A 17,211-nucleotide genomic window follows, 5' to 3' on the forward strand; every position below is an offset into this window, starting at 1 on the left:
ACCAGGTAGGGACCTAGAAAATAGTTTCCCCCTTCCCCCCCACATACAAAAGTCAAATTCCCCAACAAACATAGGACAAAATTCACTAAAAACTAATTTAAAAAAGTGAATTGAACGGACAGCTGCTGGTTAGCAGCCGTTCCCCAGGATGGCTCCTTCTTCTCCTCCGTTCAGTCAGTCCTCCTCCTCGTTCACCCGTGGTCGGGGCCATAAACCACCTATGGATGGCCGGATGTACAGGCCCTCTCGTCGGGACGGTCAAACACACTCCACGGCTTGTAGGTCCCGAATCAACGCATTCTTATCGGAGACCGCAGCTTCAGGAGGTTGTAGGCTGCAGGCCGGCGGTCAGAGCTCTTCTCCAGGGATCCCCGACGAGGGATCCCAGACTCCTGACGCCGTGCCCGCAGCTAGAAGCTCCACATACCGCGGCTTCAGGATGTAACAGTCCGCGGGCTAGCGATCGGAGCACTCCCTTCTGGCGACACCCGGCAACGGCTCGCCCGCTCCGCGATGAAAATTCCACGCTGCGCCCGCTGCTAAAACTCCAGGCCCAACTCTGGGAAAGGCCGCTCCAATCCATGGTTTTAGGCCACGAGGGAGGCGACATGGAAAAAGTCGCCTCTCCGTGGAGGAGGCGACCAAAAGCGGTTCCCCCCTTCCCCCCCCCCTCTCCGCCCCCCACACAAGACACACTGAGAGACACTAAAACACACATTTAGACACACTAAAAAAACAAAAAAAGTAGAAATAACGAACACGCTGCTGGCAGGGCAGCTGTCTCGCAGCGCCCCCACTGACCGATGTGTGTGTGTGTTCCACTCTGCCAGTCGCCGTTCCAGTTGCCGATTTTTCAGATGACTGCTGACAACTTGACAGTCGCCAGAAAAATGGCCTAAGTGGGACAGGCCCATTAGGTTCAGTTTATTGTCGTGTGTACTGAGGTACCGTGAAAAGCCTTTGTTACGTGCCAACCAGTCTGCAGAAAGACAAAACATGATTCTTATCTTATCTAATTGCTTGGGAAATTGCCATGAGAGAGGATGCCATTGGTGAATATGCTGCCTAACGGGTATTTTCAGGTGAGCAGCTATCATGAATCTATTAAGCAGGCTAAGCCGTGGAATCGCTGCCCCTTCCGTCAGAGATATTGCCTTTGTCCTAGCTCTGCAAGTTAAAACTGTTCCACTTTCCTTGAGAGAAAAACTGATTCAATCACAAGTTAAAGACATAAAGTGCTGGAGTAATTTAATGGATCAGACAGCATCTCTGGAGAAAAATAATAGGTGACGTTTTCGGTTGAGATCCTCTGAAGAAGGATCTCAAAGCGTCATCTAAACTAGCATGTACAGTTCTTTCTGGGGAAGATGGAGAGGTAACCTTTTGGGTCAGGGCCCTTCTTTAGACATTTCTCTCTATCACAAGCTCCTCGTCGCCTTCATTTTTCAGGTACATGATGGGAAAGGTTCAGAAGGATATGGGTCAAACTGACCTTTTGGGTCGGGAATGTCAGTTCCTCCCCTAGAACCGAATATAAAAAACACAGTTTAAGGACATAACGTGCTGTTTATTCCTTCATTCCTTTACATCCCCTGCATCGGTTGTTCAAGGTGTGGACTCTTATATATTGGCAAGACAGCGTAGACTGGGCGATAGTTTGGCTGACATCTCCGCTCAGTCCGTCTGGACCGACCTGATCTCTCGGTTGTCAAACATTTTAATTTCCCTTGCCTTTCTGTCCTGGGCCTCCTCCACTGTCGGAATGAGGCCAAACACAAATTGGAGGAACAGCACCTCATATTTCGATTGGGCACCTTACAACCCAGTAGTATGAATATTGATTTATTTAACTTCAATTAACCTTTGCATCCCCTCTCTCTCTCTGTTCCTCCCCTGTACTAAGGTCACTGTACTAAGTTCAAAGTCGTCATGTTGAGTCTCATTGTCTGTAACTCGTTTTCACCCAGCCCACAGCTAACAATGGCCTGTTTCCTTTAACATCGTTACTTTTATTGCATATCTTTCATTAATTTGTTCTATATCTCTCTATATCACTGTCTATATCTCTCGTTTCCCTTTCCCCTGACTCTCAGTCTGAAGAAGTGGCTCGACCTGAAATGTCACCTGTTATTTTTCTCCAGATGTTGTCTGACCCGCTGGGTTACTCCAGCTTTTTTCCTCTTCCCTTCCGTACAACTCGACTGTTTGCGTTCAGCCGCAAATATTCATGCAGAGTTGCATTAAGGAGCAAAGTACATGGGAAAACTCGCGAGAAAGGCTCTGGCGTAGCTTTGGTGAAGTGTAGTGAAGCCTGGCCGACCGAGGCGGAAGTGAAGATTGACAAGTTGTAATAGACAAGCGGCCCGGGATTTCCAGCTGGTGAGTTGCAGACACCGACATCGAATTTATGCAACCGCTTTTTTCTGATCACAGCGCAGATCAAACAAGAGTAGTAAGCGAGCTCTGCAGGACTAAAATAAACTAAACCTCTGATTTGGATCGTCCCTCCCTAGGAAGTTGACGTTAAATTGAAAATCTATAAATAGTTCACAATGCAAATCTTATACGTGGCTTTAATCTGTTGCGATCACTAAAACTGGCGGCTTGGTTTAGGTTTGCACACATTCTAGCTTTTGCAATGATTTCAAGCTAACTCGCGTGAAGCGGTCTGTTCAAAACTAAATTCTCTAATTACATTCTACCGCGATTGCAAGCGAGCAAGCTGCACCTAATCGACTGTTTGTTGCTGCTTTTCAGGTGCTTCCCAAGAAAATGCCTGGGTTAAGTGGGAAAGTTCAGACTGTTCAGGGGCTGATCGATCCTAGTCAGCTGGGTCGTACCTTGCCCCACGAGCACTTGGCCTTGAGTTTCGCTTGTTGCTACTCGCCGCCGGCTCCCGGGCAAGAAGAGCGCTCGGAAATGCCGATAGCCATGAGTAACATGCACTGGCTTCAACAGAACCCGTACAGTCACAGGGGCAACCTCTTGTTGAACGAAGAGGCCGAGGTGGTGAAAGAGGAGCTGCTACAGTTTAAGAAAGCAGGAGGTGGAACTATCGTGGAGAACACCACGACAGGGATTTGTAGAGATGTGAAGACTCTCCGACGCCTTTCTCAGGAAACCGGTGTTCATGTAATTGCAGGGGCAGGATTCTATGTGGGTGCAACTCACTCCCCTGAAACGCAGAACATGACTGTGGAACATGTAAGTGTACATCACTGGGTGGGGTGGGGTGGGGGGAATCAGGTCCTTTGGACAGAAGCGTCACAGTAATGCAATTGTTTTGGTCACAATGATATAGGAAAGATGTTGTCAAGGTGGAAAGGGTGCAGATAAGATTTACCAGGATGTCAGGGACTACCGGTTACCGGTCAGACGTTATGGGGAAAAGGCAGGAGAATGAGGTTAGGAGGGAGAGATAGATCAGCCATGATTGAATGGTGGAGTAGACTTGATGGGCTGAAAGGCCTAATTCTGCTCCTATCACTCCTAGCAAGACGGGTGATCTTATAGAGGTGTACAAAATCAGGAGAGGAATAGAACAGCTAAATGCACAGAATATTTTGCTCAGAGTAGGGAAATCAAGAACCAGAGGACATGGGTTTAAGGCGAGGAGGGAAAGATTTAATAGGAACCTGAGGGGTAACTTTTTTTTACACAAAGGGGGTTGGTGTATAGGACAAGCTACCGGAGGAGGTAGTTGAGGCAGGTACTATTGCAACCTTCAAGAAACATTTAGACAGTTACATGGATAGGATAGGTTTAGAGGGATATGGGCCAAACGCAGGCAGGTGCGACTAGTGTAGATGCGGCATGAGTCAGTTGGGCCAAATGGCCCGTTTCCATGCTCTATGACTATGATAGTGTTGCTTCTTCAATAATGTATTGTGTCAGGAGGGAGGAGGTTACGAAATGCTGGAGTAACTCAGCGGGACAGGCAGCATCTCTGGAGAGAAGGAATGGGTGACGTTTCGGGTTGAGACCCTTCTTCAGTGTCAGGAGGAAGGTTGGGATAGAGAGGAGATATTTGAATGTTCACCAGAATAAATCAAATATAGTTGATCTCATAGCTTCACAAAGTTGTACGGCAAAGAAATTAGTCCTTAAATTCACCATATCCGATTATTTTGCTCATCTGTACTAATCCCATTTGTCTCCAATAGCACCCTATCCCTCTATGGGGTTTTATCCACCCGTTGATCACTAACAATTAAGTGTTGTTTCAAGTTCGGAGTTGTATGTTATTATTCGGTGGCTTATTTTATGTAGGGAAAGGTGGTATGAATCATTATCAGTTCCATTCTTCTTCTTTACATCACTCAACCAATTTTTGCACCACCTTAATGCTTGTGCCATATGGTCAAAAGCTGTGAGATGATGATCTTGCAGGTCTACTCAAACGAGTTGAATAAACCCTCCCCCTCCCTAGTCATCCTACCAGTTCCACTGGTCGCATACTCGTATCTCTCTTGTTACCAAACCTTCCCCAGCCAACAATGGGGCCTTTATCGGCTCCACCCTTCCTGATGTCATCTGTTGCCAGCCCTGATTTGTTCTGGCCTTTTTTTCACCTCCAAAATATACTTTCAGTCTGAAGAAAGCTCACTTATTCCTTTTCTCCAGAAATGCTGCCTGGCCCTGCCTCCAGCATTTTGTGTGTACCGTGGAAACATCCCTTGGATTGTGTGTATATGGAACAAGCTGTAAGAGGAGATGGTTGAGGCAGGTGCTATAACAACATTTCAAATACATTTGGACAGGTACATGGATTGGAAATGTTTAGAGGAATATGGGCCTAAATGCAGGCAGGTGGGACTGGTTCAAAATGGGGCATCTTGTCGGCATGAGCAAGATGGGATGAAGGGCCTGTTTCAGTGCTGTATGGCTGTATGACCTCAGTCAAATCTTAAATAATTGGATTACACCATATCCAGAAATAGATGAACTATTATTAGATGGGTACCTTTAAAACAATAGCTCATCATTTAAAGCCCAAATCGAAATATCTGCAGTAATAAACCCAAAAACTTTTGTTATTGCAGAAATGAAATTCTTATTAATGATCACAACTGTCAATAAATGAAAAACAAAATAGCTCAAATGCTGGATATCTGAAATAAACCAGATAATGGTGCAAATGCTCGGGATGTCAGGCAGCATCTGTGCAGGAAAAAGCTGAGTTAATACTCGCTCTCCCCTTCTTTCCACAGGTGCTCCCTGACCTGAGTCATTCCAGTATTTTTCTAGTTTTATTAGCATTTAATAAAGTACCAAATAATGAGTTGTGGAACAGTAGCAACTTAGATTAAGCGACTGAGTCATACAGCAAGAAAATAGCCCCTTCAGCCCAACATGCACACGCTGACCAAGTTGCCCCATCTACACTAGTCCCACATGCCTGTGTTTGGCCTACATCCCTCTAAACCTTTCCTATCCATCAATTGTATCCTTGATTGTAATTTGAGTACATAATTGGTTAAAGTATAGACGTCAGATATATTTTTCTAATTGGTGAGAAATATACAATAAGGTTCTACAGCAATTGATATTAGAACCATTCTCTTTTCCGGATATATAATAATGGACTGGGGACGCATAGGAATATGAAAGAATGTTTCGGTCACACAAATGGAAGATGGGCAACAACATGGGCAATGAGCTGCTGCCGCGGAGCCGACCAGGTCCGGGCCGGCCGCTAGCAGAGCGAGGAGAGACGCATGGCGGGAATATCCCGGGGAGTGCCCTGGCCCGTAGACCGAGCATCCGCCCAGACGGTCCAGCTGGGCCCGACGAGGCGGTGGACCCGCGTCACAGACTGGAGCCTGCCCGTCACAGACACGAGACTCTCCCATGATGGACAGAGGACCCTTCGACTGGAACCCGCCCGGAAGGCTCTGCTCGCCCGCCGCGGATCAAGGGAACCCTCCTGGAGGGCCGGTAAGCAGACTGGCTGAAGGAGCGAGTGCAGTGACGGAGTGTGAGCTGCTGGAGGCACTGTAGCTACCTGGGGCTCGGCTGAACCAGGAGGTCGAGCACGTGGACCGGACGCGGCCTACGGCGGTGGAGCAGCGACACAGAACACCAACGGCTATGCTTGGCCAGGCCAAGCCCGCAACGCAGCCAGGACACAGACCTTTATGATCAGATCTTTGGGATGTGGGAGGAAACTGGAGCACTGGAACAACAGGATGATTGGGAGAACATGCAGAGGCTATACTGACAGCACCACATGGGGTCAAGATTGAATCTGAGCTACTGAAGCCGTGAGGCAACAGTTCAACCTGCTACACCACTCTGCTGCCCCACTCGCTGTAGCAATACACCCTGTAATATTATTAAATCTGTGCATTTTTTAATATATAATTGTAATTTATGCATGTCTTCACATTCATATGTCTATGTCACTTTTTTAAAAGGAGTCACAACAACATCAAAATCCTTTTAATTTCAGAATGAAATAACCAGCCTCAAATGAATTTACGAGTGTAGCACAACATGCAAAGAGGAGCATTTGACATAGGAACTACGATGCCGATAACCTTTGATTGAAATTACTTCCTTAAAACATGGAAATATAACCAGGATTTTGATGTTTAGTCTCAAGGGAAATTAAACTGTGACAATTCGCAGTGTTTACTTTGAACCATCTGACTTTCTTGCCTTAAAGTGATGCAGTTTCACATTGACAGCAGCTTAAAACATTGTGGAATTCATGGTGCAATAAATACTGTAGCTCCTGACTCATCACGAGCACCTGTAGACCTGTAGGACACACACTTTCAGGGATGCATGAAAATGTCTTTGTTGCAATATTCTTGTTAATATATTGTTAATGCTAGTTAGAATGCTAGTTAGAATTCACTCATATAAATTCAAAATATCTCAATTGACACAAGCCAAATTGTCTTATTTGTATCAATCACAAAATAAACCCAGAATTTTTATTTCCAACCTAATAATAGTTAAACTCTAACTCCACCCATATTACAAATGTGTCAAGATGTTAAAAGTCTTTAAATTCACTAATGATACCACGGTATTATTGTCAACATTAGTGACACCAAAGAGGTAATTGTTAACGTTAGGAAGGGAATGCCAAGGGACCCTGCACCTGTCCTCATTCACGGGATGGTGGAAGAGAGAGTCAACATCTTCAAGTTCCTGGGTGTACGCATCTCTGAGCTGTTCTGGGCCCACAACATTAATGCAATTGCAAAGAAAGCTCATTCGCGCTTGTGCTTCCTCAGAGCTTTGAGGAGATACAGCATGTTGCCAAATACTCTGTCGAACTTCTACAAATGTACGGTGGTGAGCATAGTAACTGGTTGCATCGTGGCCTGGTTTAGAAATTCAAATGCTCGAGAATGAATCATGCTGCAGAAAATGGTGGACATTGCCCAATCCCTCATGGGTATTGACCTTCCCACCATCAAGGAGATCTACAAGAAACACTATTTCATGAAGGCAGCTAATATCACCAAAGACCCACACTACCTCAGTCATGATCTATTCTTGTTGCCACTAACAGGAAGAAGGTGACAGAGCCTGAGAACTGTTACCACCAGGTTCAAGAGCAACTTCTTGTCATCAATAATTAGGTTCTTGACTCGCCCCCTGCACAACCTAATGCAATTTCACCGCAACCACCTCCAACCTACTGAACTACTTGATTGATCCACCTACTTTGGATTTGGCACTGTCATGATCTCGTTTATTTAGAATAACTGACAATTTATTGTGCTTTTATTGTAGTTGTGCTAATGTGCCCGCAAAGCTGCAGCAAGTAAGAATTTCATAATTCTGGTTCATATCCAGTGCACATAAGTATTACAAATAAACAATCTTGCCTATTGAAGTAATTAGTTGCGATGAGACTTTCTGCAATGTTCTCTGGATGTGAGATGCCATGAAAAGCCGCCATGAGGGGATGATCGGTGCCTGGAAATTGCTGCCAAGTATGGAGATGGAGGCGGATACAATAGTGGCATTTAAGAGGCTGTTAGAGAGACACATGGATAAGCTGGGAATGGAGGGATACGGATCACATGCAGGCAGAGGAGATTAGTTTAACTTGGCATCATGTTTGTCACTGGCATTGTAGGCCAAAGAGTTAATGTTAAAGAGAATATGCCAGGCTAGTTATTACACAATCACAATGCACTGTGGACTATACACAGGCAGTGTTCTGGATGAGCTGCTTGTAAACTTTAAATCATTTACTTTAAATAATTAACTGGCAAGTTATTTTTCTGATGGGGTGTTTGCAACTGTGGTCATTTAAGTGTCAGATCAACCCAGAAGCAGGGAAATTAAGTTTAAAAATTGACAGAAGGAGGTATAAGTACCTACCTTGCACAGAATCCTGTAGGTCTAAACATGAGTAATGGATGTGGTGAAATCACAATTTTTTAAATTCAAGTTAGCCATTCGCCCTGTGGGAAAACCATTACATAAAAGTTACATTTTGTTATTATAGACTGGGGTTTCAGTTCCTTGTGTGTATCCTTGCATGTCTAATCCATTTCAATTGCCAGCACATATTTAACTTCCACTCATGCATAGTTAAGTGCAAGTACACGGCATTAGTTAGCACCGTTTGCTAACACCCCCGCAGAGTTTAGCATGGGGTGGTCTCACCAATCTGCTGAGACTACCTTAGGAAATTAGTTCTCAGATCCTACACCAGAAGATCTGCAATCTAATTGATTCCTTTTTCTTCTTTGTTTATTTAACTTGGTTTTAGTTTAGTTTAGGGATACAGCATGGAAACAAGTCCTTCAGTCCACCAAGTCCACAAAGACCATCGATCGCCCGTTCACACTAGTTCTCAGTTGTCCCACTTTCTCATCCACTCCCCACACACTTGGGGCAATTTACCGAGGCTAATTGTAACTTACAAACCTGCACTTGGGATGTGGGAGGAAACCGGAGTGGCCAGATGAAAACCAAGCTGTCACCGGCAGAATGTGCAAACTCCACACAGATGCAATGGGTGGAGTTGAAGAGTACCCTAGCTTAGCTTACCCTTGCTTATGGAAGGACTTATGGAAGGCTGATAGCAGAGGGGAAGTAGCCATTCCTGTGTTGGGTAGTGTGCATTTTCAACCTTCTGTATCTTCTGCCCAACGGGAGTAGGAAAGAAGGAGAATATGAAGTGTATGTAAATATAGTTTGGTTTAAGTGGATGGAGAAAGTTTTGACAGATGGAGTATATAGTGGGGAAATGTTATCCATGTTGCGAGGAACAATAGAAAAATTGTAATATTGGTTAAAATGGAAGGAGACTACAAAATGCTGATGAATAGTGAGGTCTGGGTGTCCTCATCTATGAAACACAAAAGGTTAGCCTGACAAGTACAGAAAATAATTAGGAAAGCAAATAGACTATTGGCTTTCATTGCAAGGGTGATGGAGAATAAAAAATAGGCAAGTCTTGCTGGAAATGTTCAAGGCTGCACCATACCTGGACTACTGGGTCGAAAAGCAAAAACTGCAAATGCAGGCAATCCAGAACAAAAACTGTAAAATGTTGGAAATGCTCAGACATCAACTCTGTTGTTGGGGTGGAAGATTGCAACCTTCACGTGGCCCGCCCTGTTTCGATGAATGCAATCAACCCGGCATGCACAATCAAATAAGATCAAATAGAACAAGTTGTCCTACAACTTTAGGCGGTGCACGCCATACGCAAGAAGAAGAAGAACAACAACAACTCTGTTGCTTTCTCCACAGATTCGTCCTGACACTTTGCTAGTCCACTAGCAATTCACTTTTTATTCTAGTGTCTAGCATCTGCAGCCTCTATAGGGTTTTACTTGCATTGAAGGCAGTTCGGAAAAGGAGAATGAAAGGGCTATCTATGAGAAATGATTGAGCTGGTTTGGCCTTTACTGAGAGTTGGCCTTAATGAAATTCGTGCAATTCTAAAGTGAAATGATGGGGTAATTCCTCATTTGGGGATCTGGAATCAACATTTCAGAATAAGGGCCAGACATCGACATACGGGGAATTTCTTCTGTCAGAGGGTCATGAGTCTTTGAAACAGCTTGTTTCAGTGGGGAATGGAGGCTGAAACACTGAATATATTTAGTGCTGTGATGGATAGATTTTAGGTGTAAAAGTAGGTCAAAGGTAATGGGAGTTTAGGAAAAACAATGGATTTGAGGCAAAAATCAGCTCAATCATGACCTTATTGAATAGTGGGGCTTATTCCTGCTCCTATTTCTTATATTCTTAAATCCTCATATTCTCAGTTCACCTTGAATATAGATAAAACCAGTGAAGACTTACTACTATCATGTAATAGTGTTACAGACATGCAGAATACACGTTTCCTTTTGTACTTTATATAGTAATCCATATAAAACTAGAAGTGGTTTTAATAGGATATAAATATTAAAATTATTTTATGTGTTTTCTACTTTATAAGATTGCCTATTATTAGTCAGCCTACTTATTTCCAATATAATCATTTAGATGCCAGAAACAGATTGCCCCATCACTGGCCAAGAATTTATTGGTTAATGGATCATTCTGCTGTTATTTTGGCAAATATGTCAGAAGCACATTACTTATATCTTAAACGGTCATGCAGCACACGGGAAGGTAATTTTCACTTTCAGCAGAAGAGCAAAGTTAACCGCAGTGAGTCAGTCACTTTTACGCAGCCAAATAGGTTGTCATTTCTTCAATGACTGTCGCTTTTTTGGGTAATTGCGTAAAAACCTGATTACGAAAGTAGTAGGTAGACACAAAGAATTGCAGATACTGTTTTACAAGAAAAGATACAAAATGCTGGAGTAACTCAGCAGTCAGACAGAGGAGGTAATTGAGACAGGAACTATCACCATGTTTAAGAAACATTTAGACAGGTAGATGTATTGGATAGGTGCAGAAGGGCATAAGCCAAACACAGGCAGGTGGAACTAATATAAATCAGTGAGTCTTCAGGTGCTATATGTTTCATTAACATAGTAAAGAGAGTTTCCAAATTGTTGTTGAGCATTTCTGAAGGGTAAATTTTACTGTCTTTGTGACTTCCAGAATATGAATTTGTGTGGACAAACAAACTGGCTTTAAATAGTTATGAAAGTATTAACATTGATTGGAATAAATCATTCAACATGTTTAATTGTTTACCGAGTACAATTATTCCAGCCAGGAGGAACCTGGTTGAAAAGGAAGATTTGCTTGATATACTCATCTGAACATAACAAAAATGCATAATTGAAAATAAAACTAAGGCGCAAAAATGCAGTGACCATCAGAACATAATTTCAACCTCTGTACCCTTCTAATTCAGAGACTCAATGCGGTCTGTCACCCAGATTAATTAAGCATAGCTCCAAAACAAAAAAAGGGCAATAGAATATAAGTGACAGTAAGTATTTGTGTTGGAGCAATGGTATAGTGCAGCTGCAGGTATCCCTTAATGCAGGAGAGAGATATAATCACTTTCATGACCTTGTGACAACAACATTCATGAAAGTGAAGTCTCTGGACTGGATTTGCATATTGTGTATTGTTACCAGTTAGCCTAATATTTTCTGTGCACTTTAATGCTTTTTTTGTTGCCAGTTATCCTAATTATTTTCCAAGTGCATTTTTAACACTCCCTTAATAATAGATTCCAAAAATTTGCCGTGTGGGTACATTTTTGGAATTTATTATTAAGGGAGTGTTAAAAGTCCACTTGGAAAATAATTTTAGAAATGGCACTGTCCACATGGATTTATGAAAGGAAAATACTGTTGAAAGAGGAGTTTTTTGAGGCTGAAGCCAACAGAATATAAGGTAGACACAAAATGCTGGAGTAACTCAACGGGACAGTCAGCATCTCTGTAGAGAAGGAATGGGTGATGTTTCGGGTCGAGACCCTTCTTCAGATAGTTACAAAAAGCTGGAGTAACTCAGCGGAACGGGCAGCATCTCTGGAGAGAAGGAATGGGTGATGTTTCGGGTCGAGACTATTCTTCAGACTAGTTAGGGATAAGTGAAACAAGAGATATAGATGTCTCTACATCATCGTCTATATCACTCGTTTCCCTTATCCCTAACTAGTCTGAAGAAGATTCTCGACTCGAAATGTCACCGAGAGTACGTGGTCCATGAAACGCTGGAACGATTGAGCTGCGTTCCGTAAACCAAACGGCATCCGTAGAAATGCGAACGTCTTGAATTGGCACTGGCGTCGATCCGTGGGGGGGCGGGGACAAATGGGGGATATATCCCCCCACTTTACAGGATGTCCTGTACTATTACCCCCCAGTTTTTGGAGGTCGAGCAATAACAAAAATAATGATCACCTGCTTCTATTGATAAGTTTCACTTCTTAAAAAAACAGACAAAAACAATGAGTTAAAGTAAACCATACAAGCTTTACTTTTACGTCAGACGGGAGTGGCTGGAGATGCTACAGTCCAGAAATATCCAGTGATACTTCTGGTTCTCCCAAAATACCACTCAAATTACACAGAATCGTGGGGTCTTTTATACAACAAGAGTCACGTACACAGAATATCAGGGGCATTAGGTGATGTCCCAAGAAGCACCAGCCATGTCCAAATATAATTTTGGTGTTGTTCAATCTTCACGGTGGTTGATGTTGTTGGTAGCACTTGTTACAGTTACTTTCAACACAGTCTCAATTTCTTCTGGTCCCAGTATCAATATGTAATCCGACAGTATGGACTCATCCCTGTGTTCAATTGGTAGTGGCTTCTGTGCCTCTCGTACCTGGGAATTCAAACCTGGCAAGGCATGATTTAATTGCTATGCATACATAATTAGTTAATCGCTGAGGGCCTATCGGTGTAACTTCCACACTCTAGTAGCACCCCAGGGGGTATGTAGCCTGGGGTCACCCTCATTTCAAGGAGCTTGTCCTGTTATCAATTCAAAAGTCGTCAATCCTGTCTCTCTAGCTGGGGTTGTTCTGTCCAGTCTCAGTCAAGACTTTACTTAAACTCTTTAGTGTCCTATTCATTCCCTGCACTAATCCAAAACTCTGCGGGTGTTTGGAAATGTGAAATCAGTCTTTAACTACTGACAAGGCTGAAGCCTCCTTCATCACCTTCCGTGTAGACAGGAACCTGGCTGCTCATTTGCATTCTAAAAGATAAACACTATGATCACATCAAAACAAGCTTTCTCAAAATAACTCAAAAAACTCAAAATCAGTAATCCATAGCTTCGCCAATATCCTCAAACCCTTTAAAAAAATAGATTATTAAGAAAAAACAATTAAAAAATAATTCCCAATTGTTCCAATCTATCTCCCCAAATTCACAACCTTAAATTCCTCGCATAAATGCATACCAAGCACAATTTTCCCAAATCAACATTTTCTTTTTCTCTGCGATATTGATATTTCCAATCTTATCTAATCAGGATGCCAAAAGCATCCAGGTCTCTTTTTGAACTCACCTCAAAAGATTTGAATTAGGGGGAAAAAAACAACGTAAAACATCGATTAGCCAAAACAAACTGCATCTTTGCATCTCTACTCTGTTTAAGAGTCAAAAGAAAACAACGAATAAACAGTTAATTTCCACATAAATAGATAAGCATATCTAAAGAACAAAGGAAAATAAAATAACTGTGTTTGGCTCCACCCCCACACAGTTGCAACTTCTTAAAGAGACACTACCTCTTAAAACATTTTTTTTTCTCTGTGACATTCACTCACAAGTTGCCACACCTCATTCAATATTATTAAATCTCAGATATTCACACACTTTAAAACAATAAAAGTATCACCCAAAAGTAACACAATTAAACACACCTCAAGGAAATTATTCAAATTCTTAAAACTGTGATACACCCAAATACGCTCATAAGCTTCCCCACCATTCCACACGTGATGTACTGAATTAATATGGATTTTTCACAAAGGAAAATGGGCATCACAATTAGGTTTTGAAATTGTATCTCCATTGTTTTCCCTCCTTACCAACATTCGTGAGACAGTGTATATGATATAAAAGAACGGACAGAAAAACATCAGCTACACAAACTTTTCTGAAAGGGGTTAGCCAGAGGCATGTCAAAGAGTCAATGGAACTGCCCTCTCGTTTCCAAAAATCCCTCTGTATTAACTTTACAACACCCATGTCTTGGCAAGGCCGTTCTGTTTACTAGAATCTTTGGGTCTGTGGGGACCAATGTGCAGAATTCGGTGCTTTGGCAGAGGCAAGGGCCGACAGTAGTATCCTGTCTCAATTATACTCTGGCTCTGCATTGTTTAACTCTCTCTCTGCTGGATTAATTACTGCTCGTCCTTCCTCTTCTGCATCAGACCTTTCTCTGCTTCTTTCTCATCTTCCTTTTTAGTCTCCGATTAGCTATCAGTATCATTTTCTTCTGGGGGTGCCCTTCCCTGAGGAGTGGCTGGAGCCCCCCTTCCCCCCCCCCCCTCTCCCTATGGGATCTTAGTGGAGTTGCTCCTGCTGCCCGAGCATATAGGGGAGGTGGTCTACACTATTCCTGACTTTGTTACCCATTCCCCCTCTTCCAAAAACAGGGTTGCCATGCCAGACAAGGGGTCTCCGGGGTTATTTTGTTGTAGCGCCTTTTTTTCCCCTTTTTCTTTTACCAATTGTTTCTTAATTTGCGACTCAATCAGGCCTTTTCTTTTTTCAGCCTTATCCTGTTGTTTTATCATGCAAATTACATTCTGCTTGTAACACATCCCAATAGTTAGGTATGTTTAAGAAGGAACTGCAGATGCTGGAAATCGATGGTAGACAAAAGTGCTGGAAAAACTCAGCGGGTGCGGCAGCATCTATGGAGCGAAGGATATAGGCAACGTTTCGGGCCGAAACCCATCTTCAAAAGCAGAACAATCATCAAAAGGATTGTTAGTTATACCATCCTTTTTCATCTTTTCTGCTTTTTTAACAGTTTGTACAATCCATGTTCCTTCGACTGGCCAAGATTCATCTCCCAAACGTTTGGTTAACTGATAACTTAATATTCTACAGTCTTTCTTACTTTTAGGATTCAAATAACACATGTTGGACGGGTGTTCCCCCGTCATTTTTATCCAGATTATTCCCCATAGTCGGGAGTCTCTTCTCTGCCTGGCTACTTTGTGAACGACAAACTTTTTTAGTTTGCGGAGCCAATTGCCGACTACTTTCCCAGTAGCAAAATCTCTTACCAACTACTTTCCTAGTAGCAAAAATATGGAAATTTACGACCAACCATTTTAGTTTGTTCTATCCAAATGCCGACTACTCTCTTGGTAGCAAAATACATAATTTATGGCTGAAATTACGATAAAAGACATCGAAGAGTCAATCAAATCTTTAAAAAACGGAAAGGCTGCAGGCCCCGATGGTCTAAATTCTGAATTTTATTAAAAAAATTATGATTTGCTTTCCCCACGCCTACAGACAATGTACAAATACGCCTACACTCAACAGAAACTCCCAGAAACACTAAATGAATCTACAATCATACTCATACCAAAAACGGACAAGGATCTTGAAGACCCAGGTTCATACAGAGCTATAGCCCTCTTAAATACTGATCAGAAAATATTAACTAAAATTTTATCTAATAGATTGAGCTTAGTGATCAGTAAAGTAATACATCCCGACCAAACAGGGTTTATCCCAAAACGTTATTCATTTTATAATCTGAGAAGATTATTTAATATTATATACTCCAATAGAATTCCTAATGTAGATCTAGCAATTATTTCGTTAGATGCTGAAAAAGCATTTGACCAGGTAGAATGGCCATATTTATTTTCGGTGATGGAAAAATTTCAACTAGGAGAGAAGTACTGTACATGGGTTAAATTGTTATATTCTAATCCAACAGCCAGAATATTAACAAACAAAATGTTATCAACTAAATTTAATCTCTCTAGAGGCTGTAGACAAGGATGTTCACTATCCCCACTATTATTTGCTCTTGCAATCGAACCCCTAGCAGAAAGCATTAGAAACCATCCAGGAATATATGGATACAATACTAGAGACACAAGGAATAAAATTTCCTTATATGCAGATGATGTACTAATATATATTACAAAGTTAGAAACTAGTATTCCAAACTTATTAACTCTAATAACTCAATTTGGTCAGTTTTCGGGATATAGAATTAATTGGAATAAAAGTGAAATCATGCCAATAACAAAATTCAATTTACATACAATACAACAATCCCCTTTTAAAATAGTTAAAGATAAATTTAAATACTTAGGAATCGATGTAACTAAGACATATACCTCTTTATTTAAACTAAATTTCCCACCCTTACTGAATAAACTACATAAGAATATTCAATACTGGAAAACACTCCCCATTTCTATGCTTGGGAGAATTAATGCTATAAAAAAGATTTTTTTACCGCAACTGCTGTACCTATTTCAATTAATTCCGATATATATTCCAAAAACTTTTTTCAAAAAAGTCGACTCCATTGTTACAAGTTTTGTCTGGGATTATAAGAATCATAGAATAAGTAAAAAACATTTATGTAAGTCAAAGATAAATGGAGGTTTGGCTTTGCCAAATTTCTTATTTTATTTTTGGGCAGTCCATATTAAAAACATGAATTTCTGGCTGGAAGAAATGGATCGACAACCAGATTGGTTAATGATGGAAAAGGAAGACTGTCTACCTTTTGAAATAGGTCTGATCATATTTGCCCCCACAAAACTGCACAAAAAAACCTATAAAGAAAACCCCATAATACAAAGTGGAATACGAATTTGGAAACAAATAAAAAAAGATTTAAAATTGAATAATATACCATTATGCCTTCCCATTGTAAATAATCCTTTATTAAAATCATCCTTTATGGACAAAGGTTTCACACAATGGAAAAATTATGGAATCAAAAATATTGGACATCTTTATGGGAAAGGCACTTTTCTTTCATTTCAAGAGTTACAACAGAATTATGCACTGCACTCAAATAATTTTTTCAGATATCTACAAATTAGAGATTATGTTAAATCTAATACACAAGTCTACAGGAGTAGGGAATCAGAAATTCTTGATGAATGTTTGAACAAGCATCCTAATACTGAAAAACTAATAGCTTATATTAATAACACCCTACTAAACAACGAGGTACCACCGACCGAACCATATAGATACAAATGGGAAAATGAAATAGATCACCCTATAACGAAAGATATGTGGGACGAAAGTTTACAACAAATACATCAATGTTCATTAAATGCCAGACATACTT

The 17,211-nt window shown here is 41.5% G+C and overlaps 1 protein-coding gene across 1 annotated transcript in view; it reads left to right on the forward strand.

The window, feature by feature from the left end:
• The first annotated feature begins 2,224 nt into the window (after positions 1-2,224).
• Positions 2,225-17,211, forward strand: part of pter (phosphotriesterase related) — a 63,130-nt gene continuing 48,143 nt past the window's right edge. The window contains exons 1-2 of the mRNA XM_033013172.1: positions 2,225-2,379; positions 2,758-3,204. Of these exons, the coding sequence (XP_032869063.1) occupies positions 2,773-3,204 (432 nt within the window). The 5' untranslated portion in view covers positions 2,225-2,379; positions 2,758-2,772. The remainder of the gene's footprint in view (positions 2,380-2,757; positions 3,205-17,211) is intronic.

This window comes from Amblyraja radiata, chromosome 2 (genome assembly GCF_010909765.2).
Source record: "Amblyraja radiata isolate CabotCenter1 chromosome 2, sAmbRad1.1.pri, whole genome shotgun sequence".
Taxonomy (NCBI): domain Eukaryota; kingdom Metazoa; phylum Chordata; class Chondrichthyes; order Rajiformes; family Rajidae; genus Amblyraja; species Amblyraja radiata.